The 27,586-nt window shown below is 56.7% G+C and overlaps 1 protein-coding gene across 2 annotated transcripts; it reads right to left on the bottom strand.

Annotated features, from left to right (window-relative positions):
* Positions 1 to 3,689: 3,689 nt before the first annotated feature.
* LOC309590993 (uncharacterized protein) lies at positions 3,690 to 8,448 on the bottom strand. Of its 2 annotated transcripts, XR_014228242.1 has the most exons (5): positions 7,664 to 8,448; positions 6,751 to 6,942; positions 6,392 to 6,498; positions 3,797 to 4,160; positions 3,690 to 3,716 (listed from the first exon to the last, which is right to left on the bottom strand). XR_014228242.1 is itself a non-coding variant. In XM_082312611.1 (4 exons), the coding sequence occupies exons 1-4, from the start codon at positions 7,689 to 7,691 to the stop codon at positions 4,149 to 4,151; spliced, it is 339 nt and encodes a 112-aa protein (XP_082168737.1). In that variant the 5' UTR covers positions 7,692 to 8,448; the 3' UTR covers positions 3,735 to 4,148. The 2 variants fall into 2 exon arrangements, 1 of the variants encoding a protein (XP_082168737.1); XM_082312611.1 differs by lacking the exon at positions 3,690 to 3,716 and having other exon boundaries at positions 3,735 to 4,160.
* Positions 8,449 to 27,586: the final 19,138 nt, after the last annotated feature.

Below are 27,586 nucleotides of genomic sequence, written 5' to 3'. Positions count from 1 at the left end.
AGAGGGAGATATTAAAAAAGATAGGGTCAGGGAGCTGGATAGGGAGGAGATATAGAAATGAAAGTTTAAAAGTAATAGGCTACAAGGCAGTGCAGAAAAACTAAATAATAGGGAGAGGGAGCTGGCTAGAGACACACATAGAAAAAATTTAAAATGCAACGGGGTATTCTCCAGAGTTGGCAGAAGAATAACAAGTTTTGGGGAGCCATACAGGTAGGTGGGCAGAGAGGGAGACCGAGAAAGGGAGGCAGGCAGACATCTGGAGAAGGGTGGCAGAGATGGGCCAGGATGCAGAGGAGAGGACGCGTGACTCACCACAGCTCCTGGTGCCAGCAGGAGACCTTCATCGCCTCGACGCTTCTCTCTCTGCCTCTGCCCCTTCCTCCTCTGCAGTGCTGCATGCCGGGACCCTCGCCCATTCAGCAGCATGCAGCGGACACCTCTATGCTCCTCATCCGCAAGGCTTCCTCAATACCTGGTGGCTCACCCACATAGCCAACAGAGGCACTGAGCTCCTAGCACTGTGTGCTGGTGTCTGCCCTGTCAGGGACAGCTCGGAGGGATCCTTCCTCACCACACAGACTGGCCATTCCTTGCTGGAGGCACCTGCCTGCAGGACTCCCTCCTCAGCCCATTCCCCTTCATCAGCTTTCTCAAGCAGGCATGCCCAGGCAGCCTCCTTTACAGCTAAAGCCCCTTCACACAGCAGGGCCAGCCCCATCCTCAGCCTCACTGGCCACACCTGGGGCTGCCCCAGCGAGGGCCCATCAGGAATAGGGGCCATTGCCAAAGCCCCACAGCATATCACCCCCTCCCCTGCACCTCTCCACAGCCACATGCTCTGCACCCAGGGGCTGCAAACACATCCAGGGGCACAGACGAGGCAGGAAAAGTTTATTCATTAATGCACATAAGAAATCTTGGCAGGGAGTTGGCTGCAAGGCTCAGTGCCCAAATGCAGCAGGACAGAGGGAGAAAAGAGAAGAGAAAAGCAGGAGGAAGGACAGAGGGACATAGCGGTGTGGGACAGGGAGCCAGAAAATGGGATGCTGCGAACAAGAGAGGGACAGGGAGCAGGACAACTGTGTAGAGAGAGGAGAGCAGAAGAAAGACTGCAGGGGTGAACAGGGACAGAGAGATGGAGGAATAAATAAGAGAGACAGGGAGCAGGAGAGAGAGGCAGAAGGGACCAGCAGGACAACAAGACAGACAAGACAAGGGACAGGGAAAATTCTAAAGTGACAGGGGAAAGGAAACATAGGCAAGAAATAAAAAAAATAGAAACAGCGGGATAGAGGTAGACGTAGAAAGAAAATTTTCTAAAAGCAACAGGGTACAAGAAACATAGGGAAGAACTAACACATAGGGACAGGGAGCTAGAAAGAGGGAGATGTAGAAAGTGTAAAAAGTGACAGGGTAGAGGACAGAGAGGGAAGAATTACCAATTAGAGACAGGAAGATGGATAGAGGGAGACATAAATAGATTTTACAAGCAACAGTATACAAGAATCATACACGAGAATTAAAAAAACAGGTACACGGAGCTGCAGAGAGGGAGAAGTAGGAAGAAAATTTGAAAAGCGATGGGGTACAAGAAACACTGGCAAGAAATTAAAATTAGGTCAGGGAGACAGAGAGAGGGAAAGGTAGCAAGAAAATTTAAAAAGCAACTGGGTTTGAGAAACCTATGCAAGAATTTAAAAAATAAGGATGGAGAAGTAGAAAGAAAGTTTCAAAAGCGATGGGGTACAAGAAACATAGGCAAGAATTAAAAGATGGGGACAGGGAGCCTGATAGAAGGCAACTGTGGTGCGTTGACCTCGGCTGGCCACCGGGTACTCACCAAGCCGCTCTATCGCTCCCCCTCCTCAACAAGACAGGGGGACAAAATACAACAAAAAAAACTTGGAGGTCAAGAACAGGACAGAGAGGTCACTCACCAATTACTGTAACAGGCAAAACAGACTCAGCTTGGGGAAATTAATTCCATTTATTGTCAATCAAAATCAAGAGTAGGACAAGATTTGTTGTTATCTTATTCTGTTTTGTTTTATTTGTTCTTATCTTATTTGTTCTTATCTTATCAACAGATAAGAACAAATCTAAAAACCGCCTTGCTCTTTTTTCCTGGGCTCATCTCCATGACTCCTGACTTCCCTACATCCCACCCCCAAGCAATGCAGGGGGACAGGGAGCAGGGGTCGCACTCAGTTCATCACACATCATCTCTGCCGCTCCTTCCTCCTCATGCTCTTCTTCTGCTCCAGTGTGGGCTCCTCTCCATGGGGCCACAGGTGCTGCCAGGAGCCTGCTCCAGCGCAAGCTCTCCATGGGGTCACAGCTTCCTTCAGGCACATCCACCTGTTGCGGCGTGGCGTCCTCCATGGGCTGCAAGTGCATGTCTGCTCCACCGCGGACCTCCACGGGCTCCAGGAGGACGACCTGCCTCACCATGGCCTTCACCACAGCCTGCAGGGGAATCTCTGCTCCAGTGCCTGGAGCACCTCCTTCCCCTCCTTCGTCACCGACCTTAGTGTCTGCAGGGCTGTTTCACACTCACGTTTTCCCTGTCACAGCATCTGCGCAGCATTTTTTACCCCTTCTTAAATGTCCATCCCAGAGGCACAACCAGCATTGCCGATGGACTCAGCTTGGACCGGCTGCAGATCCATCTCGGAGCTGGAAGTGGCTGTGCCTGACATAGGGGCAACTCCTGGTGTCTTCTCACAGAACCCACCCCTGCAGCCCCTGCCCTGCCCCAGCTAACAAAACCTTGCCACGTAAACCCAATCCAACAGCAATCGCCTACAGGACAGAGAAAGGGGACTGAAAAATAGGGAAATGGAACCACGGGGGGGGGGGGGGGCGGAAATAGCGATGGGCTACAGGCCAGAGAGGAGGAAGCGACAAGGAATCAGCCTGAGAGAGATGGAGAAAAACAAAGAATAGCGATGGGCCACAGGGCAGAGAGGGAGGATTTTAAAAAGGGGACAGTGAGGTGGACAGAGATAAACTGAGAAATGCCAAAAAACCTTGATGAGCTGAAGGGGAAAGACTGAAGCTGAAGGGGAATTAAAGAATAGGGACATGGAGCCAGACAGAGAGAGAACAATAAAGACAAAAAGCAGCTGTGGGACAGAGAGGGAAGAAGTTAAAAGACAGGGACAGGGACCTGGAACAAGAGAATTGAAGAAAGAAAAAGTCTATTTAGAATACAGAGCAGGGATAAAGGAATTAAAAAATAGGGACATGAAGATAGAGAGGTAAGGGGTGGGAACTGTGAAGGGCTAAAGGGCAGGCGAGGAAAAATTTTCAAAGTTGGGATAGGAAGACAGACATAGATGAAAAAAGACAAAAATAGTTATGGGCTGCAGGACAGAGACAGAGGATGAAAAAAGGACAGGGAACAGGACAGAAGCACAGAGAGAGGAAAAAAACATAGGGGTAGAACAACAGATAAAGAGGGGGACTTGGAGAATGAGGGAGGGAGAGGTGCAGGGAAGCGGAAAAAAATGACAGCAGCGAGAGAAAGAGAAGGCGGGGCAGGGAAGGACCAGGATGCAGAATAGGGACGACACGGCCCCAAGGGTCCAGGACTCACTGCAGCTCCCGCTCTCCAAGCCGCTTGGAAAACTGGACAGCTCGGACGTGTCTTTGTCTCTCTCTCTCTCTCTCTCCCCTGGCCCCATGGCTCCGGTTGCTTGACTGTCATCCACCTACGAGAACAGACTGGTGTCTTACAGCTCTTACAATACAAGGCTTCCCAGATACGTAGCCTCACACGTGCACGTGTTACCTGGCTGTACTGTGCTTCCAGTTACGCATACGGACCCTGCAGTGCACGTTGGCAATTGGGTCTGCTGAGGGCTACACTAAGAGGGATCCTTCCTCACACTGAGAGGCAGGCTGTCTCCTGTCTGCAGCTGGAGGCAGCTGCCGGCTGGCTCCTCTTTATTTTATTCTTCAGCTGCTTTACCTTTTTCTGGCCTCTCCAGCTTCAGCTGCGGCAGCTCCTGTCCACAGCCAGGAAGCGTCCAGCTGTCCATTTTTGCCCATGCCGCTAGGAGAATGAAGCCAAAGGCAACCCACACAAACCTGAGCCAGATGCAATCACCAGCATCCCTGGAGAGGAACCGCCAACCGAGTCCTCAGTGCTGCCTCTGGGAGAGGGAAAGAACAAGCAACCATTATCCACAGGGATGACTGTAGCTTTCCTCAGGCAGGAACCCCTTCTTCTGCAGGAGCTGCTGGAGACGTCGCTCTTTCCCTGAACTGATGCTAATAGCACCTGCATTTAAGGAGAATAAAGCATATTCAAGGGCCAGCTTGCTGCCATGAGGACAGGGTTTGTGGGCAGACCATGCCTACAGGACAGGCTTCAGGGGAGGTGCTGGAGCTGGCGACAGCTGCATGGGGCGAGCAGGGCTGGAGAAGTTTTGCTGAGTTGGGGAGGCACCCAGTGCCTTTTCCAGAGGGTGGGCACCCAGAGGGGTGGGGGCAGCCATCTCCTGCCCCTCTTCCCGCATCCTCTCCACCAGCTCTCAGAAAATCCCTGGGACCTGCCCTGATGGGGCCTGACTCCAACTGACTTCAGCCTGTTGCACCGGTGGGTTGGAAACATCCTTGCAACTCATCAGCATTCTCCAGCAGGCATGCCCCAGCAGCACCATCCTCTGGGGCTGCAGCCCTTTTACACAGAGGGGCCATCACCATCAGCCTCACTGGCCCCCCTGGGGCTCCTCCAGCCCCAGCCCACAGCTGCAGCCATGGCCCCTGACACCCACCGTGTAACCTGCTCCCTTGGACTCTCTGACAGCCACTCACCAAGTACAAAGGAGTACAAGCACAGCCATGAGTGCAAAGGAGACAGCAAGTGCTTATTCATTAATGCGTAGAAGTCCCAGGAGTGAGTCTGCTATGGGGTTCGCTGCCTGTACCCTCATCCTTCCCCTAGGACAAGTTGGCAGTTGTTTCTGGAGCAGCAGATACAGAAAACGAAAATACAGCAATAGGGAGCAGGACAGAAGAACAGAAAGAGGAAAAATAAAATGAGGGAGGAGTGAGGAGCAGAGAAAGAAAGGTACAGGGAAAAGGACAGGGAGATGGATAAGTCAATAAAAAAGGGGATGAGGAGCCTGCAAGGACATGGCAGAAGAAAAACAGGGTCAGGGAGCAGGACAGAGGGAAAGAGAGAGAAAATGATGAGCAAGGAGCCAAACAGACAGATCAAGAGAGAAATCAAATGAGAGGAATAAGGGAGGGAGGGAGGGAGACAAAAAGACAGGGAACAAGCCAGAGGGATTGAAGAGAGAGATCGGGACAAAGAGAGGGAGAAAGAAAAACCATCGCTGGGCTGCAGGATGAGAAAAAAGGGAGCAGAACAGAGGGGAATAATGGGACAGCGAGCTGGGCCGGGGGGTTATAGTGAGAAACAATGGGAGAACAAGTGGTATGGAGATATACAGACAAAGAGTTACAGGGAAGATGGAGGACAGAGAGAAAAGAGAGAAGGAGCAGGGAGCAGGGAAGAGATGGTGAAAGAAACATTAGAGACAGAGAGAGGAGGAGAGTGACAGCAGCAAGGCAGAGAGACGACGAAAGAACGAACCAGTGACGGGTAGCAGGCCAGAGGGACAAGGAAAGACTGGAGGAAGGACAGAGCGATCTAGAAAACAGGTGAGGGACAGGGAGCCAGAAAGCGGGATACTGCAAGAGAGAGAGGGACAGGGAGCAGGATGCTGAGATGGAGAACATACGAGAGCAACAGAAAGAACAACAGAGAGGTGGACCACGAGAACAAACAGGAACAGAGAGGGGAAGCAATAAAAAATAGGGACAGGGAGCAGCACAAAGGGTCAGTAAGAGAAGAACAGGAAGGAGAACAGGGACAGTGAGATACAGAATAGAAAAAATTCGTAGCAACACTTAGCAACAGTGAGCAAGACAAGGGGATAGAGAGAGGAAGGGAAGAAGGGAGGGAGGACAGACACAGGGAGGCAGGGACACAGAGCGGCATGTACAGGTGCAAAGAGGAAAAGAACATCAGGGAACAGGACAGAAAAAGAGATGGATTCAGATCAGGACAAAAAGATGGAAAAGGGAAAAACAACAATGGGCTGCAGGACAGAGACAGAGGATAACAAAAGGAAGGAGAAGGAGCAGGCCAAAGGTGCAGAGAGAGAAAAAAAAGCAGGGGGTGGTAGAACAAGATGGATGAAGGGAGAGAGGAAAAGGGAGCAGGACAGAAGAACAGTGAAAAGAGAACAGGTACAGGGAAGAACAAAAAAAGAAAAATCACAGCAGCACGCAAAAGAGAGAGGGCCAGGGAAGGGGCAGGGAGGGACCAGGGCACAGACAAGGGGTGACAGGTCCCTGAGGGGCCGGGGCTCACCACAGCTCTCGCTCTCAGTGCTGCTGGGAGAATTGGCCAGTTCAGATGCTTCTTCCTCCTTCTCTCCTCCCTTCCTCTTCTGTAACTCCAGTCACTCGGCTGTCCACCTAAGAGAATACGTGGGTGTCTTACAGCTCTTACGAGACAAGGTTTCCTAGACACGTAGCCTCGCTTGCTCGCGCACTACGCGGCTGTACCACGCTTTGGGTTATGCCTACAGGCCCTGTGGTGCACACTGGTGGTCTGGCCTGCGGTGCGCTACACAGAGAGATCCCTTCCCACCCGGAGAGGCAGGCTCTCTCTTGCCTGCAGCGGGAGGCAGCGGTCAGCCAGATGGCCTTCCGTTTCTTCTTCTTTACCTTTCTCCAGCTTCTCCGGCTTCAGCCGCAGCAGCTCCTGTCCGCAGCCAGTAAGCGCTCCTCCTGTCCCTTTTCGCCCCCACACCACGAGGAGAGAGAGGTCAGGCAGAGACAACCCACGCAAGCCTGAGGCAGGTGCTGTCAGCAGCATCCCCACGGGAGGAATGGACAACCGCGTCCTCAGCGCGGCCTCTGGGACAGGGAAAGAAGAAGCGGCGACCGTTATTACCATAGGTCGCACCTGGCCAAAGCCCTTCCTTCTGCAGGGGCTTCTGGAGACGCTGCTCCTTCCCCGCACTGCTGGTAACGGCACCCGCATTAAGAGAGAATCCAGCCCACTTGAGAGCCAGCTTGTGGTCTTCACAACAGGGCTTGGGGGCAATCTCGTGCTATGGGACAGGCTTCAGGGGAGGTGCTGGAGCAGGGGGCAGCTGCACGGGGTGAGCAGGGCCAGGAGAGGCTCAGGGGGAGCTCTGGCGAGTCGGGGAGGCGCCCCGCCTCTGCGCCTAGGGGATATCCGCCTCCTTCCTCTCTTCCCTTCTATCAGCTTTTAGGTAACTCCCTGGGGCTGCCCTGGCCCAGCTCGCCTGCAGCAGACCAAGAGCCTGCTGCAGCGGGCAGGTTGAAGCTTCCTGTCCCACCACCCCCGGGCAGCCAGCAGGCAGGAGACACCCCTGCACACTCAAAGGAGCTCGCTCGCCTCCCTGGTGCTCCTGGCCCTCACCCACCACCGCCAATCGCGCCCGGCACGCCACCACGCTGTGGTAACAGCGAAGAAGGTGGCGTCGGCGGCAGCAGCGAGCACCCAGTGCACAGCGCTTGCCCAGGGGCGGCGGCAGCGCTGCCGTCTGCGTTTTGGGCGCCAAGCACCTGCCGACAGCGCGCCCGTGGGGCAGAAGCGGCGTTTCCTTACCGGCAGGCAGCAACAATCGCAGCGGCATGACTCCACAGGCACCGCAGTATCACACTGCCGTTACCGGTGCTGGCAGCATGGATCATGTGGGCTGCACTGCGCCTGCGCAGATCCCGGGCGGCAGCACTGAGAGTCCGGAGGCGCGCCGCTTCTTGGGGAGTAGCCATAGCTGGAAGCCCGCAGAAAACCACAGAAAACCTGCAACAAAACTGCACCTCGTGCCGCAGGGGCCACAGCGGTAGCAACGACTACGGTGCACCGAAAGTGCCCGAGAGCAGTCCGGCTTCCAGGCAGCCACGTCCATATAAACTACACCTCCCGGCATGCCCCGGGGAACGAACATGGCCGACCGGAAGCCCCGTGCAGCAATCCATGCTTTCTGAGCCTGCGGGGACACCGTTCCCCTTGCCGCCGACGTACCCGGAAGCCCTGCCGAGACCCCCCGCGGCTCCGGGTACCCCCACCGCCGGCAACGACCCAGGGCAGCGCCAACCTGCCCGGCTCGGGGCAGCCCCTCCCGCTCGGCTCCGGCCAGGGGCAGTGCAGAAAGTCCCTCGCCTTTCTCTGTGCCAGGTCCCCAGGGAACAGGGTCTCGGTCAGACTGGAGCATGCAGCAGCCTCCGGTCGTCCCAGCCCCTCGCCCGTCCAGAAAGCGCCTGCCTGTAGCAGCGGCAGAACCGCTGCTGCCCAGGGGGGAAAGGAACGGCTCGGGGTGAAGCTCCCCAGGCTGCCCGTGGCCCGTGCGGAGCTGGGGGTCCAGAAGCAAAGGGGTTAGGGGAGGGGTGGAGCAGGGGAGCGGGGGCGCGAGACTGGAGGGCAGGGGACGCGGGGGGCACGGCCCAGGGAAAAAAAAAAAAAAAACCCGCACGGGGGGAAAAACCTTGTGTGGGGGGACGTTCGGGTGGAGAGCACTCGGGAGGGCGGAGAGACACGCAGAGGAGGACAGGGGGGAGGAGACGGACACGGACGGACGGACGGACGGCGGCTATGTGTGGGTACAAAGGTGCACGGGGGGACACGGGTGGGGATGACCTACACCAGGGGGTCCACCCGGCATAATCCACAGCAGATAACTCACCTGGGATAACCCGCAACGGATATTCCGCTCCGGAGAAGGAATCCACGCCAGATAATCCCCAGCAATGCCCCTCAAACTGTCCGTGGTTCACCCCAGATTTGGCCCAAATTGGCGCCGGTTTTTCGTTTGGGGTTTTTTTGTTTGTTGTTGTTGTTGTTGTTTGTTTTTTCTTTTACGTCATACAAAACTTGGGGGTTTCTGCTTTTCCAAAATATTCAGTTCTGGGGTTCTCCGGCGCTTTTCCACATCATAACAATGGGTCATTTTTGGTTTTCTGCGTTAAAATGCGGGGGGGCGGGGGGGGTGTGAGTGTGTGCGTGTGCGGTGTGGTGTGTTTGTGCTTGCTTTCCAGCTGCACAAATCCAGGCGGATTCAGCTTTCCTGGGAGCCCCAAACTGTGTTGCTCTTGGATATTGGATATTTTGCTCTTGGACTTGCATATTTTGACACTTTGATATCTTCGACTTCTCTCTTTAGACTTCGGTATCTACTTACAATCCTACCTCTTTAGACTTAGTTATCTGTTTACACTTCCATAGAACCTTTACTTCGATTACACGGGATACCTACTTAGGCTTACTCGGTGACACAGGGTAAGCGTAGGTACTTCTACCTATCCAGACTGACTTCTGGTTTAAATTCCTTCACCTACATCATCTCTTTTTGCATTTTAAACTCCTTTATTTCTTAACATAGAGACAAGTTCTTTTTTATTTTAAAACCCTATCTATCTCCATTGAGATTTTTTAATAATTTCTATAACATAGCAGGTACAGGTTTGTATTTTGAAATCCTTTTACATATATATATATACACACACACACATAAAAACGAATATTATTTTTCAATATATATATATATATATAAAGGCGAGAGATTTTTTTCTACTGCAATGCCTCGCACCCGTATTTCCAGTTCTTCACATGGTTAATCACACACACACACACACACACACGAGTTTTCAGGCATTTTGGGACTGTGACCCCCCTTCTCTGGGGGGAAACCTCCCCGTGACACCTTCATCCCCCACTCACCTGCTCCTCTGTTTCATCATCACGCCCCCGCCCCCCGTGACGTTGGGGGGCCCCAAATGACATCATCACCCCCCAGGCCCCTCCACACTTTTTAATCACCCCCCCCAAAAAGGCACAGAACAAGGAAAACAGCTACTTTAATAATGCCATTTACATATGTAGGCGCCCCCCCGAAAAGGGGAGCTCCGCCAGAAAAATAAAATGGGGGCAGCCCCCCCAAACGGCTGCAGCCCCCCCCGGCCCCCGTCCCGCAAGCCGGCGGCTGCCCCACGCCGCGGGGGGAGCCTGCCGGGGGACGGTGCCGCACCTCTCGCTCAGGCTCTGCTCTGCCGTGCTCCCCCTCCGTTCCCGCGCTGGGACGGGCTCCCCGGGGCAATGAACCTCCCCGCTCCCTCTTGGCCCGGGACTCGCCCCACCACGCAGCCCTCGCTGCCGCACCCGCGGGGCACCCGCCGGAGACAGAGCCGGGAGCCTCCAGGCACGGGGCCGGCCCCTTACCCTCGGGACGCTTCACGACAGGCAGGCCAACCTGGGCCGGGGGGTACCTAGCGAGCACCACGAGACGCTTGCAACAAGACACCTGAAAAACAAAAAGCCCAAGCGATATTTCAGCATGTGAAAAAAATAGCACAGCAGCGAGTACAGGAATTCAGTCAGAGCAAGGGAGAGGAGAGCAGCTGAGCTCAAGGAGGATTCGAGGTAAGCACGTCAGCTCCAAATACAAGACATCCTTTAAAAGCTAGAGCGACCTGAACGCTTCCCATCAGCATTAAGACTAACCGGTACGATTCCGAACATGTTCTTCGCATACAAGCACACGCTCTTGCCGGCGTTGGAAAACGTCTCACCCCTTCCTTACGGCACGGCTGCAGGGAGACGACCCTGCGAGGCTGCAGGACGAGGGCGTACCGCAATCAGAATCTACGCTTACAGGTCCGCCGCAACAGCTACGGCCCTCGCAGCTGCTGCTGCACATCTTGCTGGCTCGGTCGACAAAGCTGGAAGCGAAGCGTAACGCTTTCGAGGGGAAAAGGAAAAGCAAAGGACAAATCGCAGCAATTCGCTTCATACTAAAAAAGCTGTGCGTGTGTTTATAAACATCCAATAAAAATACTTCTGCTGGAGAAGGACTGGATTTTCCTTTGGCGTTAATTTAACTTGCACAGCTGTGAATCGATACCAGTAGATTATCTGTCTCCAAGATACGCAGTCATCATTTGACCAGGGGTTTTTTGCGCCTTACGTCATTAGGAGCGACATCTGGCCAGCCGCGCCGCCCAAGAGAGATGCTGCTGAACTGCCAGGGAAACACACCCTTGAAAGCCAGACAGAAAGAAAGTACTTCAGAGCACTCCGTCAAAAGAGCAGGGGGGAAAACACCCCGTAACGTTCAGTTGCCTCTCCTGGTCAACGTTCAGAACAAATACCTAACTGCTTAAACACACCTAAGCAATTGTACGCCACAGCTAGTTGGCAGTTACAGCTGAAACAACGCAAGGCAGTTTGTAGATCCAATTTTAACTTTTTTTTCCTAAAGTTACATCTAGGAGAGAAAAATCCATGACAGAAGAGATCCCCCATACGGTTTTACTTTGGGGGCAGAATCCAATCCCCGGGGCTGCAACGCGTAAGGCTACCAAAAAGGACCGGCAGATTTGCTAACGCTTTTGGCTGCGCCGAAGCATGCAGAGGAACGCGTGTTGATGACATCTCGGCTGTTGCAACTGAGAACCAGCGATGCCATCAACTTCTGGAAGACGTGCTGTGCTCAGGTCTTTGGAAGCAAACGGACTTTTTTTTTTTTTTTTCTTTTTTTTTGTTTTTTTTTAAGAGAGTGGAAAGTCTTGCTGCTGCTGACTTCCACTGCCAAGCGCATCATCTCTGAAGATCCCCACTCTGATGGGGAGCTCATAAAACACAACTTCTTTGAATGAGAAAGATTTCCATTCTGGAAAATCTCTTTCCAGCTGAAGTAAGAAATCACATGCTGTAGGTTAAGAAAAAAGGATGCTGCCGAAGCAGTAACTCACCGAAACCACGTCAGGACTCGCTGTCGCTACTTACAAGGCTGGCAATGCTTCTCGGGAAAGCGACGCCGATTCCTCCTCTTCTGTCCACATCTCTCCTTGGACCTTGATCGCTTTTAGTACGGACGCTAGTATCGCGGTAAGCTTTTCAAGACCTACTGTAAGATATTTTAAAAACTTATTGACTGAAAAAGCACACAGCTTTTATGACGAAAACAAAGCCTGTTTCTTCCGAACGCCTGAACTCTCACAAACATTGTCTTTCCTCTTTTAGGATAAAATTGTTTTCCCGATATCCTTTCCTAGTAAGCGCACAGAAACACAAGATTGCGCTTTCGGGAAGGCAAAATAAACGGAGGGAAGCCGACTTTGCACAGGCGTTAACACGCTCCAGCGCAGACCTTCTTTGACTTTTAGTATCTGCGTTAAAACAGTTCCTAGAAAAACTACAGAAGGAAGGAGAGCCGGCACATTCTTGACGTTAACTTTGAAGTCCGTACTACAAGCGCCTTAGGAAAAACGCGGACACGCATCGCGGACGTACCTTGTACTCGCAGACCGCTATGGAGCCTTTCCGTCCGTCTTGCACTTTCACGGCAGAAGAAAGGGCGACCACGGTGAAACGGCGGCAGCTGACACTCTGCTGAGAGAGGAAAAAAAAAAACCCGTAGCATAAAGCTGGGTAGGAGTCCCAAGCTTCCTGGTTTTGTGAAGTTTTGCAAAGACTACAACCGAGGGAAGGAAAAAATAGCCGTTTGGAACATGTTGCCAAACAACATTTGGCCGTAAAACTCGGATGCGTTTGACACGCGCCCATTTTTTGGGAACTTGCTATTTGCTTCCCGTTATCGTTGTTCTTCCTTCAGAACCTCTGCTTGTAGCCAACTTGATTTGCTACCGGTTCAAGCGCTTCCCTTCCCGGTATTACTGGCACACGGACCCAGGCAAGTCACTGAACCGCTCTTCTGAACTTCTCCAAACGACAATTACAGCCACGAAAGAGGAGTTCAAGAGAGGAAAAGGAGAGGTCGGGCAGCAAAAGAGCCCTGCAGGCTGCCACCAGTCAACACTGCGCTCTTTTTTTTCTTTTAAATCCACCCCCCCCCCGCCCCCAAATACAAACAAAAACAACCCCCACGACCTTGTATTTTTTGCCTTTGGGAGCTCATCCCTGTCTCAGCACGAAGCGCAGACGACCCGTATCCCGATTTGCACGTGACGAATCCGTGTTCGGAAGAAATAGGCCAGATCCGTAAGACTGGTGTTATTTTGCGGGTTTTAACAATCGCAACGCAATCGCATCGACCGACGCGTTTGTGACAAAACTCATTAACTTCTAAACGTAGCACCTCCTTGGGTAAAAAAATGTGTTTGAGACTGAAAACAAAATGATGATTCAGAGCTCCCGCTCCTGATGGAGCCGTGGGGAAAGGAATGAAAGTGAAGACAAACAGCAGCAACATCAAGTGAAATTCGCCTCCAATTCCGAGCACGTGCCTAAGAGACTCTGCAAGTCCACACCTCAATCCTAGGAGCGACTAGCCCTTTTCTGGAAGGACAAACTTCCTTACTTCAAAGTCCTAGACCGAAGGCTCCACGGAACAGAACGTGGACCGAGCCACAGGACACCGTGCCATCCACGCCCGAACGGCAGAGAAAAATCACGGAAAACTAAACTTAAGTATCAGTTCCCATCGAGCTTCATTCCTTACGTTTCCACTGGCACCTAGGTGCTCAAAAATGAACTCTACTGACACCGCGTATTACTAACAATTTACTTCTGCGTATCAAAACAAAAGGCTATTTCCAGCTCGCCCATCCAATTAGCACGACCAACCAGAAGTGAAACACCGGACCCTAAAGAAGGGAACAGGCAGCTCTTCATTTCTCCTAAGGCAAAGTCTGTTCTTTTGCCTGGAAGGCAAACATCCGTAACTCCCAAGGGAGCACTGCAGGAACGAGGTGCGCTCTCTTACCTGCAGTTTGTCCTCGGCTTTTCTGCACGGGCAGCAGATTTGCCCTTTCTCTGGCTTTGATGTGGCGCACCCGTGGCGTCCTTGAACCGGCAAGTGTTTCTCCCCGCTCCCGCAGCCCCAGACGCGCCATTACCTGAGCAGCGAGCGGAATCAAGCACGCAGGATTTTCTGCACGGGACGCAGAAGGTGACACTGGAAAGGAGGAGGCAAAAGAGAAGCGGTTTGCCCGGCAGCCACGACCATAGAAACTACACCTGCCGGCACGGCCCGGGGAACCAACGTGGCCGACCAAAAGCCCCGGGCTCCAAAATGCCGCGAGACGCAGCCCTCCCTACTTTTGGACCCTGCGGGGACACCGTTCCCCACGCCACCGCCGCACGTGGAAGCCCCGCCGAGCCCCCAGCGCGGCTCCGGGCAGCCCCCGCCACCGGCTCCGGCCGGCGCCCCCCCACCGGCACCGACCCGGCGCCCCCCCACCGCCCGTCCCCGGAGCGGAGCGGCTCGGCGCGGCGCCCCCCCCGCCGCGCGGCCCCGGAGCGGAGCGGCTCGGCGCGGCGCCCCCCCCGCCGCGCGGCCCCGGAGCGGAGCGGCTCGGCGCGGCGCCCCCCCCGCCGCGCGGCCCCGGAGCGGAGCGGCTCGGCGCGGCGCCCCCCCCGCCGCGCGGCCCCGGAGCTCAGCGGCTCGGCGCGGCGCCCCCCCCGCCGCGCGGCCCCGGAGCTCAGCGGCTCGGCGCGGCGCCCCCCCCGCCGCCCGGCACAAGCGGCGCGGCGCGGCGCGGCTCGGCGCGGCGCCCCCCCCGCCGCCCGGCCCCGGAGCGGCGCGGCTCGGCGCGGCGCGGCGCCCCCCCGCCGCCCGGCCCCGGAGCGGCGCGGCTCGGCGCCCCCCCGTCGCCCGGCCCCGGAGCGGCGCGGCGCGGCGCCCCCCCGGACCGGCTCCAGGAAGCTCCGCCCGCCCGGCTCCCACACGGCACCGCACCCTCCCCGCTCCGTGCCTCCCGCCGCCCTCCTCGGGGCTTTCCCCGCTCACCTCCTCGCTGCCTGCAGCCGCAGCCCAACGACCGCTCCGCTCCCCTCCGCCCCGGGCTCACCCCGGCCCCTCCGCGCGGGGAACCTCCGCCCACCGCGCCATTCCCGCCCCCGACGCACCGCGCATGCGCTGGCGAAGCTCCGCCCTCCCCGCGGCAAACCCCGCCCTCTGCAGCAAAGCTCCGCCCTGCGCACACCACGCATGCGCCAGCGAAGCTCCGCCCTCTCCGCGGCAAGGCTCCGCCCCACGCGGCAAAGCTCCGCCCTGACACAGCGCGCATGCGCCCGTGGAGCTCCGCCCTCACACGGCAAAGCTCCGCCTTACCACCGCAACGCTCCGCCCCCCGCGGCTAAGCTCCGCCCCCGACACAGCACGCATGCGCCAGCGAAGCTCCGCCCTCCCCGCGGCAAGGCTCCGCCCCACGCCGCAAAGCTCCGCCCCAACACAGCGCGCATGCGCCCGTGGAGCTCCGCCCCCCGCGGCTAAGCTCCGCCCCTGACACAGCACGCATGCTCGGCCAAAGCTCCGCCCTCCCACTGCAAAGCTCCGCCCCCCATGCACTGCGCATGCGCTGGTGAGGCCCCGCCCCCACGCGGCAAAGCTCCGCCTTACCACCGCAAGGCTCCGCCCCCCGCGGCTAAGCCCCGCCCCTGACACAGCGCGCATGCTCGGCCAAAGCTCCGCCCTTCAGGGCAAAGCTCCGCCCTCCCACTGCAAAGCTCCGCCCCCCCGTGCACTGCGCATGCGCCGGTGAGGCTCCGCCCTCACGCGGCAAAGCTCCGCCTTACCACCGCAAGGCTCCGCCCCACGCGGCTAAGCTCCGCCCCCAACACAGCGCGCATGCTCGGCCAAAGCTCCGCCCTTCAGGGCAAAGCTCCGCCCCCCCGCGGCAAGGCTCCGCCCCCTACGCACCGCGCATGCGCCGGTGAAGCTCCGCCCTCACATGGCAAAGCTCCGCCTTACCACCGCAAGGCTCCGCCCCCCGCGGCTAAGCTCCGCCCTGACACACCGCACGGGGTGGTCTCCAGGGGCGGGGCCTGTCACTAGGGGTGGTGTCCTTCCCCTGCCGGGGAGCTCCAGGGGCGGGGCCCGTCGCTAGGGGCGGGGCCGCTCCACACCAGGACGGGGGCGTGGGCCGGGGCGGGGCTGCAGCGGAGGCCGAGGCAGCCGTGCCAGCAGCAGCCAGCACCTCCCGGGCGGCGAGAGCGGCGCTTCCTTACCGGGAGGCAGCAACGGCTGCGGCGGCATCGCCCCGCGGGCGCCGCGCTGTCGCATGCCCGGTACCGGCCACCGGCACCGGGGATCACGTGCACGCCACCGCCCCTGCGCGGCTCCCGGCCTGCAGTACCCGCTTTTGGACGCCAGGCGGCAGCACCGAGGCACGGCCAAAACGCCCCACCGCCCCCGGGCGCCACCCGAGCTGCAGTACCCGCTTTTGGACGCCAGGCGGCAGCACCACACCGAGCCCCGCGCCCCGAGCGCTCCCCGCGGGGACAAAGGACTCGCACCCCGGCCCGCCTTGGGCCGCCCGCAGCCGCCGCCGCCGCCTTACGGGGGGGGGGGGGGGGGGGGGGGGCCACAAGCCTCGCCCTTCTCTGCCCCTGCTCCCGCTCACAGCCCACGCAGCCAGAGCCATTGCCTCGCCCCCAAAAAGCACCCAAGCGGCTCCAGCATTTCAGTCCTCTGCGCTTGACAGCTCGCAGAGGGCTGCTGGCCCTTTCTCTCCGCGCCCCTCACCCCAGGACCCAGCCGGGGGAAGCAGCGCAGGGAACCTGGTCAATACCTTTGCCTTGGCTCGGCTTTTTTGCCCCCAGAGTAAGCCCCCGGGATTGCTGGATTCATCTGCAGGTGGCATCAGGGGTGGGAGAGTGACACCAGCGAGCCAACAGACCCTGGAGAGATTTTATTAAAAAAAAAGAAAAAAAAAGCGACACTGATGACATCCTGAAGGCACGCGAGGAGATACTGAAAGCTGCTTTGTGTGAGAGGGGCAGCTACGATTATCAGGAAGCGGTGCACGCGAGCAGACCGCCGGCAAGCGCGCGATCTGCGAGCGAGCGATACGCCGGTGACCCTCGGGCTCTGCCGCGGTGCCCTCCGCTCATCCTGCGCCGCCCCGGGCTTCCCGCGCAGGGCTTGCCACTTAAATAAGACCTGCGCGATGTTACTTACCACCCTGCCCTGCGGCACGCAAAGGAATTAGACGTGAAACAGGGAAAGCAAAGAGGCCCGTCGGCTGGCCGCACCAGATGGCCCTAGAGCCCTGCCGGTTCCCTCGCCGCTCTGGACGGCAGCGCAGCTCTGCGCTCCCTGCCGCTCCCGCCAGCGAGCGCGGCGCCTGCGCTTTGACCGCCTGCGGCGCGCCAGACTCGGGAGGCTGGAGGGGCTGGTCCACCAAGGCAGCTGAGCCGCTCGCTTCCTTCGGCTGCCTCATTTGCCGCCTTCAAACAACCACTTCCACGCTCCCTTTCTTTGTTTCAGACCCCTCTCAACATCTCCTGGCCTGCAAGCCATTTGCAGCAAGCAACACGGCTGAAATACCGTGCTGCTAGAGACCTAGCTGTCATCTTGCTCCCACGTCCAAAGGCTTTGGGAACCTGAACCCCCTGCTTGTTTTGGCATCGAGACTGCGAGGCGAGAAACACGCCTGGACTCCAACAAGCCAGACGCCTGCCCCGTCGCTCAGCACAGTGCTACGCGGCTGCCCGACCGACACCTTCTGCCGCTAAAACCAGAGCGCGGTTCCCTTCTGAAGAGCCACCGGCAGCGCGGAGAGTCCCTTGCCTTTCCCTGCGCCAGGTCCCCCGGGAACAGCGTCTCGCTCGGACCAGAGCGTGCGGCAGCCTCCGGTCGTCCCAGCCCCTCGCCCGTCCAGAAAGCGCCTGCCTGTAGCAGCGGCAGAACCGCTGCTGCCCAGGGGGGAAAGGAACGGCTCGGGGTGAAGCTCCCCAGGCTGCCCGTGGCCCGTGCGGAGCTGGGGGTCCAGAAGCAAAGGGGTTAGGGGAGGGGTGGAGCAGGGGAGCGGGGGCGCGAGACTGGAGGGCAGGGGACGCGGGGGGCACGGCCCAGGGAAAAAAAAAAAAAAAACCCGCACGGGGGGAAAAACCTTGGGTGGGGGGACGTTCGGGTGGAGAGCACTCGGGAGGGCGGAGAGACACGCAGAGGAGGACAGGGGGGAGGAGACGGACACGGACGGACGGACGGCGGCTATGTGTGGGTACAAAGGTGCACGGGGGGACACGGGTGGGGATGACCTACACCAGGGGGTCCACCCGGCATAATCCACAGCAGATAACTCACCTGGGATAACCCGCAACGGATATTCCGCTCCGGAGAAGGAATCCACGCCAGATAATCCCCAGCAATGCCCCTCAAACTGTCCGTGGTTCACCCCAGATTTGGCCCAAATTGGCGCCGGTTTTTCGTTTGGGGTTTTTTTGTTTGTTGTTGTTGTTGTTGTTTGTTTTTTCTTTTACGTCATACAAAACTTGGGGGTTTCTGCTTTTCCAAAATATTCAGTTCTGGGGTTCTCCGGCGCTTTTCCACATCATAACAATGGGTCATTTTTGGTTTTCTGCGTTAAAATGCGGGGGGGCGGGGGGGGTGTGAGTGTGTGCGTGTGCGGTGTGGTGTGTTTGTGCTTGCTTTCCAGCTGCACAAATCCAGGCGGATTCAGCTTTCCTGGGAGCCCCAAACTGTGTTGCTCTTGGATATTGGATATTTTGCTCTTGGACTTGCATATTTTGACACTTTGATATCTTCGACTTCTCTCTTTAGACTTCGGTATCTACTTACAATCCTACCTCTTTAGACTTAGTTATCTGTTTACACTTCCATAGAACCTTTACTTCGATTACACGGGATACCTACTTAGGCTTACTCGGTGACACAGGGTAAGCGTAGGTACTTCTACCTATCCAGACTGACTTCTGGTTTAAATTCCTTCACCTACATCATCTCTTTTTGCATTTTAAACTCCTTTATTTCTTAACATAGAGACAAGTTCTTTTTTATTTTAAAACCCTATCTATCTCCATTGAGATTTTTTAATAATTTCTATAACATAGCAGGTACAGGTTTGTATTTTGAAATCCTTTTACATATATATATACACACACACATAAAAACGAATATTATTTTTCAATATATATATATATAAAGGCGAGAGATTTTTTTCTACTGCAATGCCTCGCACCCGTATTTCCAGTTCTTCACATGGTTAATCACACACACACACACACACACACGAGTTTTCAGGCATTTTGGGACTGTGACCCCCCTTCTCTGGGGGGAAACCTCCCCGTGACACCTTCATCCCCCACTCACCTGCTCCTCTGTTTCATCATCACGCCCCCGCCCCCCGTGACGTTGGGGGGCCCCAAATGACATCATCACCCCCCAGGCCCCTCCACACTTTTTAATCACCCCCCCCAAAAAGGCACAGAACAAGGAAAACAGCTACTTTAATAATGCCATTTACATATGTAGGCGCCCCCCCGAAAAGGGGAGCTCCGCCAGAAAAATAAAATGGGGGCAGCCCCCCCAAACGGCTGCAGCCCCCCCCGGCCCCCGTCCCGCAAGCCGGCGGCTGCCCCACGCCGCGGGGGGAGCCTGCCGGGGGACGGTGCCGCACCTCTCGCTCAGGCTCTGCTCTGCCGTGCTCCCCCTCCGTTCCCGCGCTGGGACGGGCTCCCCGGGGCAACGAACCTCCCCGCTCCCTCTTGGCCCGGGACTCGCCCCACCACGCAGCCCTCGCTGCCGCACCCGCGGGGCACCCGCCGGAGACAGAGCCGGGAGCCTCCAGGCACGGGGCCGGCCCCTTACCCTCGGGACGCTTCACGACAGGCAGGCCAACCTGGGCCGGGGGGTACCTAGCGAGCACCACGAGACGCTTGCAACAAGACACCTGAAAAACAAAAAGCCCAAGCGATATTTCAGCATGTGAAAAAAATAGCACAGCAGCGAGTACAGGAATTCAGTCAGAGCAAGGGAGAGGAGAGCAGCTGAGCTCAAGGAGGATTCGAGGTAAGCACGTCAGCTCCAAATACAAGACATCCTTTAAAAGCTAGAGCGACCTGAACGCTTCCCATCAGCATTAAGACTAACCGGTACGATTCCGAACATGTTCTTCGCATACAAGCACACGCTCTTGCCGGCGTTGGAAAACGTCTCACCCCTTCCTTACGGCACGGCTGCAGGGAGACGACCCTGCGAGGCTGCAGGACGAGGGCGTACCGCAATCAGAATCTACGCTTACAGGTCCGCCGCAACAGCTACGGCCCTCGCAGCTGCTGCTGCACATCTTGCTGGCTCAGTCGACAAAGCTGGAAGCGAAGCGTAACGCTTTCGAGGGGAAAAGGAAAAGCAAAGGACAAATCGCAGCAATTCGCTTCATACTAAAAAAGCTGTGCGTGTGTTTATAAACATCCAATAAAAATACTTCTGCTGGAGAAGGACTGGATTTTCCTTTGGCGTTAATTTAACTTGCACAGCTGTGAATCGATACCAGTAGATTATCTGTCTCCAAGATACGCAGTCATCATTTGACCAGGGGTTTTTTGCGCCTTACGTCATTAGGAGCGACATCTGGCCAGCCGCGCCGCCCAAGAGAGATGCTGCTGAACTGCCAGGGAAACGCACCCTTGAAAGCCAGACAGAAAGAAAGTACTTCAGAGCACTCCGTCAAAAGAGCGGGGGGGAAAACACCCCGTAACGTTCAGTTGCCTCTCCTGGTCAACGTTCAGAACAAATACCTAACTGCTTAAACACACCTAAGCAATTGTACGCCACAGCTAGTTGGCAGTTACAGCTGAAACAACGCAAGGCAGTTTGTAGATCCAATTTTAACTTTTTTTTCCTGAAGTTACATCTAGGAGAGAAAAATCCGTGACAGAAGAGATCCCCCATACGGTTTTACTTTGGGGGCAGAATCCAATCCCCGGGGCTGCAACGCGTAAGGCTACCAAAAAGGACCGGCAGATTTGCTAACGCTTTTGGCTGCGCCGAAGCACGCAGAGGAACGCGTGTTGATGACATCTCAGCTGTTGCAACTGAGAACCAGCGATGCCATCAACTTCTGGAAGACGTGCTGTGCTCGGGTCTTTGGAAGCAAACGGACTTTTTTTTTTTTTTTTTTTTAAGAGAGTGGAAAGTCTTGCTGCTGCTGACTTCCACTGCCAAGCGCATCATCTCTGAAGATCCCCACTCTGATGGGGAGCTCATAAAACACAACTTCTTTGAATGAGAAAGATTTCCATTCTGGAAAATCTCTTTCCAGCTGAAGTAAGAAATCACACGCTGTAGGTTAAGAAAAAAGGATGCTGCCGAAGCAGTAACTCACCGAAACCACGTCAGGACTCGCTGTCGCTACTTACAAGGCTGGCAATGCTTCTCGGGAAAGCGACGCCGATTCCTCCTCTTTTGTCCACGTCTCTCCTTGGACCTTGATCGCTTTTAGTACGGACGCTAGTATCGCAGTAAGCTTTTCAAGACCTACTGTAAGATATTTTAAAAACTTATTGACTGAAAAAGCACACAGCTTTTATGACAAAAACAAAGCCTGTTTCTTCCGAACGCCTGAACTCTCACAAACATTGTCTTTCCTCTTTTAGGATAAAATTGTTTTCCCGATATCCTTTCCTAGTAAGCGCACAGAAACACAAGATTGCGCTTTCGGGAAGGCAAAATAAACGGAGGGAAGCCGACTTTGCACAGGCGTTAACACGCTCCAGCGCAGACCTTCTTTGACTTTTAGTATCTGCCTTAAAACAGTTCCTAGAAAAACTACAGAAGGAAGGAGAGCCGGCACATTCTTGACGTTAACTTTGAAGTCCGTACTACAAGCGCCTTAGGAAAAACGCGGACACGCATCGCGGACGTACCTTGTACTCGCAGACCGCTATGGAGCCTTTCCGTCCGTCTTGCACTTTCACGGCAGAAGAAAGGGCGACCACGGTGAAACGGCGGCAGCTGACACTCTGCTGAGAGAGGAAAAAAAAAAACCCGTAGCATAAAGCTGGGTAGGAGTCCCAAGCTTCCTGGTTTTGTGAAGTTTTGCAAAGACTACAACCGAGGGAAGGAAAAAATAGCCGTTTGGAACATGTTGCCAAACAACATTTGGCCGTAAAACTCGGATGCGTTTGACACGCGCCCATTTTTTGGGAACTTGCTATTTGCTTCCCGTTATCGTTGTTCTTCCTTCAGAACCTCTGCTTGTAGCCAACTTGATTTGCTACCGGTTCAAGCGCTTCCCTTCCCGGTATTACTGGCACACGGACCCAGGCAAGTCACTGAACCGCTCTTCTGAACTTCTCCAAACGACAATTACAGCCACGAAAGAGGAGTTCAAGAGAGGAAAAGGAGAGGTCGGGCAGCAAAAGAGCCCTGCAGGCTGCCACCAGTCAACACTGCGCTCTTTTTTTTCTTTTAAATCCACCCCCCCCCCGCCCCCAAATACAAACAAAACCAACCCCCACGACCTTGTATTTTTTGCCTTTGGGAGCTCATCCCTGTCTCAGCACGAAGCGCAGACGACCTGTATCCCGATTTGCACGTGACGAATCCGTGTTCGGAAGAAATAGGCCAGATCCGTAAGACTGGTGTTATTTTGCGGGTTTTAACAATCGCAACGCAATCGCATCGACCGACGCGTTTGTGACAAAACTCATTAACTTCTAAACGTAGCACCTCCTTGGGTAAAAAAACGTGTTTGAGACTGAAAACAAAATGATGATTCAGAGCTCCCGCTCCTGATGGAGCCGTGGGGGAAGGAAGGAAAGTGAAGACAAACAGCAGCAACATCAAGTGAAATTCGCCTCCAATTCCGAGCACGTGCCTAAGAGACTCTGCAAGTCCACACCTCAATCCTAGGAGCGACTAGCCCTTTTCTGGAAGGACAAACTTCCTTACTTCAAAGTCCTAGACCGAAGGCTCCACGGAACAGAACGTGGACCGAGCCACAGGACACCGTGCCATCCACGCCCGTACGGCAAAGAAAAATCATGGAAAACTAAATTTAAGTATCAGTTCCCATCGAGCTTCATTCCTTACGTTTCCACTGGCACCTGGGTGCTCAAAAATGAACTCTACTGACACCGCGTATTACTAACAATTTACTTCTGCGTATCAAAACAAAAGGCTATTTCCAGCTCGCCCATCCAATTAGCACGACCAACCAGAAGTGAAACACCGGACCCTAAAGAAGGGAACAGGCAGCTCTTCATTTCTCCTAAGGCAAAGTCTGTTCTTTTGCCTGGAAGGCAAACATCCGTAACTCCCAAGGGAGCACTGCAGGAACGAGGTGCGCTCTCTTACCTGCAGTTTGTCCTCGGCTTTTCTGCACGGGCAGCAGATTTGCCTTTCCTCTGGCTTTGATGTGGCGCACCCGTGGCGTCCTTGAACCGGCAAGTGTTTCTCCCCGCTCCCGCAGCCCCAGACGCGCCATTACCTGAGCAGCGAGCGGAATCAAGCACGCAGGATTTTCTGCACGGGACGCAGAAGGTGACACTGGAAAGGAGGAGGCAAAAAGAGAAGCGGTTTGCCCGGCAGCCACGACCATAGAAACTACACCTGCCGGCACGGCCCGGGGAACCAACGTGGCCGACCAAAAGCCCCGGGCTCCAAGATGCCGCGAGACGCAGCCCTCCCTGCTTTTGACCCTGCGGGGACACCGTTCCCCACGCCATCGCCGCACGTGGAAGCCCCGCCGAGCCCCCAGCACGGCTCCGGGCAGCCCCCGCCACCGGCTCCGGCCGGCCTCCCACCACCGGCGCCGACCCGCCGACCCCCGCCGCCCGGCCCCGAAGCGGCGCGGTGCCCACCGCCGCCCGGCCCCGGAGCGGCGCGGCGCAGCGCCTCCCCGCCGCCCGGCCCCGGAGCGGCGCGGCGCAGCGCCTCCCCGCCGCCCGGCCCCGGAGCGGCGCGGCGCGGCTCGGCGCCTCCCCGCCGCCCGGCCCCGGAGCGGCGCGGCTCGGCGCCCGGCCCCGGAGCGGCTCGGCGCGGCGCGGCGCCTCCCCGCCGCCCGGCCCCGGAGCGGCGCGGCTCGGCGCCCGGCCCCGGAGCGGCGCGGCCCCCCCCCCCGCCGCCCGGCCCCGGAGCGGCGCGGCTCGGCGCGGCGCCTCCCCGCCGCCCGGCCCCGGAGCGGCGCGGCTCGGCGTCCGGCCCCGGAGCGGCTCGGCGCCTCCCCGCCGCCCGGCCCCGGAGCGGCGCGGCTCGGCGCCCGGCCCCGGAGCGGCTCGGCGCGGCGCGGCGCCTCCCCGCCGCCCGGCCCCGGAGCGGCGCGGCTTGGCGCCCGGCCCCGGAGCGGCGCGGCGCGGCGCCTCCCCGCCGCCCGGCCCCGGAGCGGCGCGGCTCGGCGCCCGGCCCCGGAGCGGCGCGGCCCCCCCCCCCGCCGCCCGGCCCCGGAGCGGCGCGGCTCGGCGCGGCGCCTCCCCGCCGCCCGGCCCCGGAGCGGCGCGGCTCGGCGCCCGGCCCCGGAGCGGCTCGGCGCGGCGCGGCGCCTCCCCGCCGCCCGGCCCCGGAGCGGCGCGGCTTGGCGCCCGGCCCCGGAGCGGCGCGGCTCGGCGCCCCCCCCGCCGCCCGGCCCCGGAGCGGCGCGGCGCCTCCCCGCCGCCCGGCCCCGGAGCGGCGCGGCTCGGCGCCCGGCCCCGGAGCGGCGCGGCTCGGCGCCCCCCCGCCGCCCGGCCCCGGAGCGGCACGGCCCCCCCCCGCCGCCAGGCCCCGGAGCTCAGCGGCCCCCCCCCCGCCGCCAGGCCCCGGAGCGGCGCGGCTCGGCGCCCCCCCCGCCGCCCGGCCCCTGAGCGGAGCGGCGCGGCGCCCCCGGCCCCGACCGGCTCCAGGAAGCTCCGCCCGCCGGCTCCCACACGGCACCGCACCTTCCCCGCTCCGTGCCTCCCGCCGGCCCGGCCGCTCCCCCGCAGGCACCGCCGTCCTCCTCGGGGCTTTCCCCGCTCACCTCCTCGCTGCCTGCAGCCGCAGCCCAACGACCGCGCCGCGCCGCTCCGCTCCGCGCGGGGAACCTCCGCCCACCGCCCCATGCCCGCCCCCGACGCACCGCGCATGCGCCGGTTGGGACCGCCAGTTTAATCTCGAGGCGCTCGGCGACCTTCTGGATCATCCAGGGGACCTCTGGTTTCATCTCTATGCTCTGGACGACCTTCTCTATCGTCTGGGTCGACTTTCGCTGTCATCTCGATGGTCTGCGGAGCCGCTCTATACTCCGGGAGGACTTCTCCTTGCAGCTCTATGGTCTGAAGGACAGTCTTTCTCATCGGGGAGGACTTTCTGGCTCATCTCTATGCTCTGGAGGACCTTCTCTGTCATCCGGGAGGACTGTGTCGGCTAGTTTGGTGCTTTGGACGAGTTCGGTTTTTGCCGCGCTGGGTTTTGCTTTTTACACTTTTGTGTGCTGTGTACAATTTTGTTTGAATGATTGTGTTTGCATTTCTCGTTGTTTATTGTTTCTTTTGTTTTGTAGGGGGTGCCAGAGAAATGTAACTGCTTTGAATAATTAGTTGATTCAGTTTCATAACAAGATGGTAATTGCCCTTCCATGTGGGAGGAATGAATTGTTATAGGAAGATGTGGTGTTACTAGTTTAATCATTGCTTCCTCCCACCTGGGAGGGTGTATGTATATATTTGTATACATATTTATATAGTACAAAGGAAAAAAAAAACAAATAACAAACACTATAAAAAAAATGAACTAAAAAAAAATTAAAAAATGGTAAGGCTGGTGCAGCAGTAGCAACCAGCTCCTACCCTGGGAGTAATTTTTTTTTTAATTTAAATTAATTATGACTCCCAGGGATAATTGTCATAATTGTCATTTTGTTTTCATTTCTACATGTCTGCAAAGGAAAAATTTCAATTCCACCTGGAACCTGCAAAGAAACAAAGCACCCCCACACCATCATAAAAGGTTAGATACATTCCAAACGCACCGCTCATTCAGCTACCACCCAAACCACGCCTCGGTCTCGGCCGATCCATTCCACCACCAGCACGCCACAACGGACCGTCGCCCTGCCTCTGCGGCGCTCCCTGGGAACGGTGTTCCCGAGGGCCTCAAAAAAAAAAAAAAAAAAAAATCGCCCTGCCTGAGAAAACCCCGGCCCGAGCCTGACCTCCGCCCAAACCTTGGCGATGATCATCGCCTCGCAGAGCAGCCGGGACCGGGGGAAAAAAAACGCAGTGGGGGGGAGGGAAATGCCCCAGCTGGGGTTTTTTTATTCTATAGTATATATGAAATAAATTACTCTCAACATTACATACGACCTGCAATAAAATACTTCACACGTACAAGGTTAGGCACATTCAGGAACCGAACAATCCTTCAACCACCGCTCACTCAAACCACTACACTTACACCACCCAGCTGCCACTGCAGCACAGCCCCCCGGTTCCAGAGCTATCCCTGCAACTGCCTCGCCGCGCACCTCTAAACAACCTTGGGCTCCGTACGATTCCCAAGTTTCACCTTCCGCTACGGCAAGGCGAAGAAGACGCTTCGCTACGTGCGCCGGTCCAGCCTCCGGCACCCGCAAAACACAACAGAAGTAACTGCGGCACCTGTCTACAGCTGCTTGCCTCGAGATGGCCCGTACAATCTTTGCCTACAGATACTGTACAAATGGACGTATCACCGTGAGGCTATGCTACCCCCAACTCCAATATCGCAACGCTCCTGGGCAGAGCGGCTCCAACCCCGACACACAGACAGACACTGCACACAGATGCCACAAACGACGTGACCTCGAGACCCGAGAAGATCACGAGCGGGAACGACTCCGGTAGGGAAGACGCCTCCGGCACGGAACCCCTACGGTGCCTGCCGTGGCCCAGGAGATAAAACTACCATCTAAAAAAGATAAATGGATGCATGACAAGCCAGGATTTAAGACCTAAGACCATTAAGGAACCAGGGATGAAACCCCTGAAGACGACCGTAGAAACGTAACTCTCAAAAGCAGACCTGCGGAGACCGCCCGGCCGGCCACCGCAACAGACGATCCCTCGGAAACATCTGGAACGCGACGCTTCCCGGACACGTCCGTGCTTTAAGCTACGACGGCAAGATAAGCAGGGCTCAAGAAACGCTATGCCGATGAGGCGATGCGTTCGAGACGCCCTCGAGGTAAGCCTCCCGAGGGGCCCGATGATCACAAAGAGCTACGGAAACATCGAGACCTGAGAAAGCCATGGTACGAGACACAGAAGACAGACAGACTACGCAAAAGCAAAACGCACAGACACAGGATGGAACTGCCCTGCTCAGCAAACGTCAGCAGCGCGCTAACAACAGTAACCCGCTCCTTTGCCCTTCCCAAAGGAGACTGCTCCTGGACAGGCCTCTCCCCGACACCAACTTTATAACCCCTCCCTGCAATTCCTATCCTTGTTACCTCCTCAGCCCTGATCCCGCAACTGAGCTTTCAGAGGGCCAGGGATCTGAATCCACCCTCAAAAAAAAAAAAGAAAACCACCACACACCTAACTAGAACATTCCTGCACTCACCCAGTTCCTCTTCGTCATCTAAAACAAAACAAAAAAAACACAAAAACCACACAAAAAAAACAAAAAAAACCAAAACAAAACAAAAAACCACAGAAACCACAGAAACCACAGAAACCACAGAAACCACAGAAACCACAGAAACCACAGAAACCACAGAAACCACACAACAAAAAAAACAACAAAAAAACCCAAAACAAACAAAAAAACCAACACCAAACTCCCAACCCACAAACCCACAACCCACTAACAAACTAAAACACAGCGCT

This window comes from Platalea leucorodia (assembly GCF_965183815.1).
Source record: "Platalea leucorodia genome assembly, chromosome: 5".
NCBI classification, from domain to species: Eukaryota; Metazoa; Chordata; class Aves; order Pelecaniformes; family Threskiornithidae; genus Platalea; species Platalea leucorodia.
Note: the sequence above shows the minus strand (reverse complement) of the source record. Positions and strands in the feature narration are given on the sequence as shown.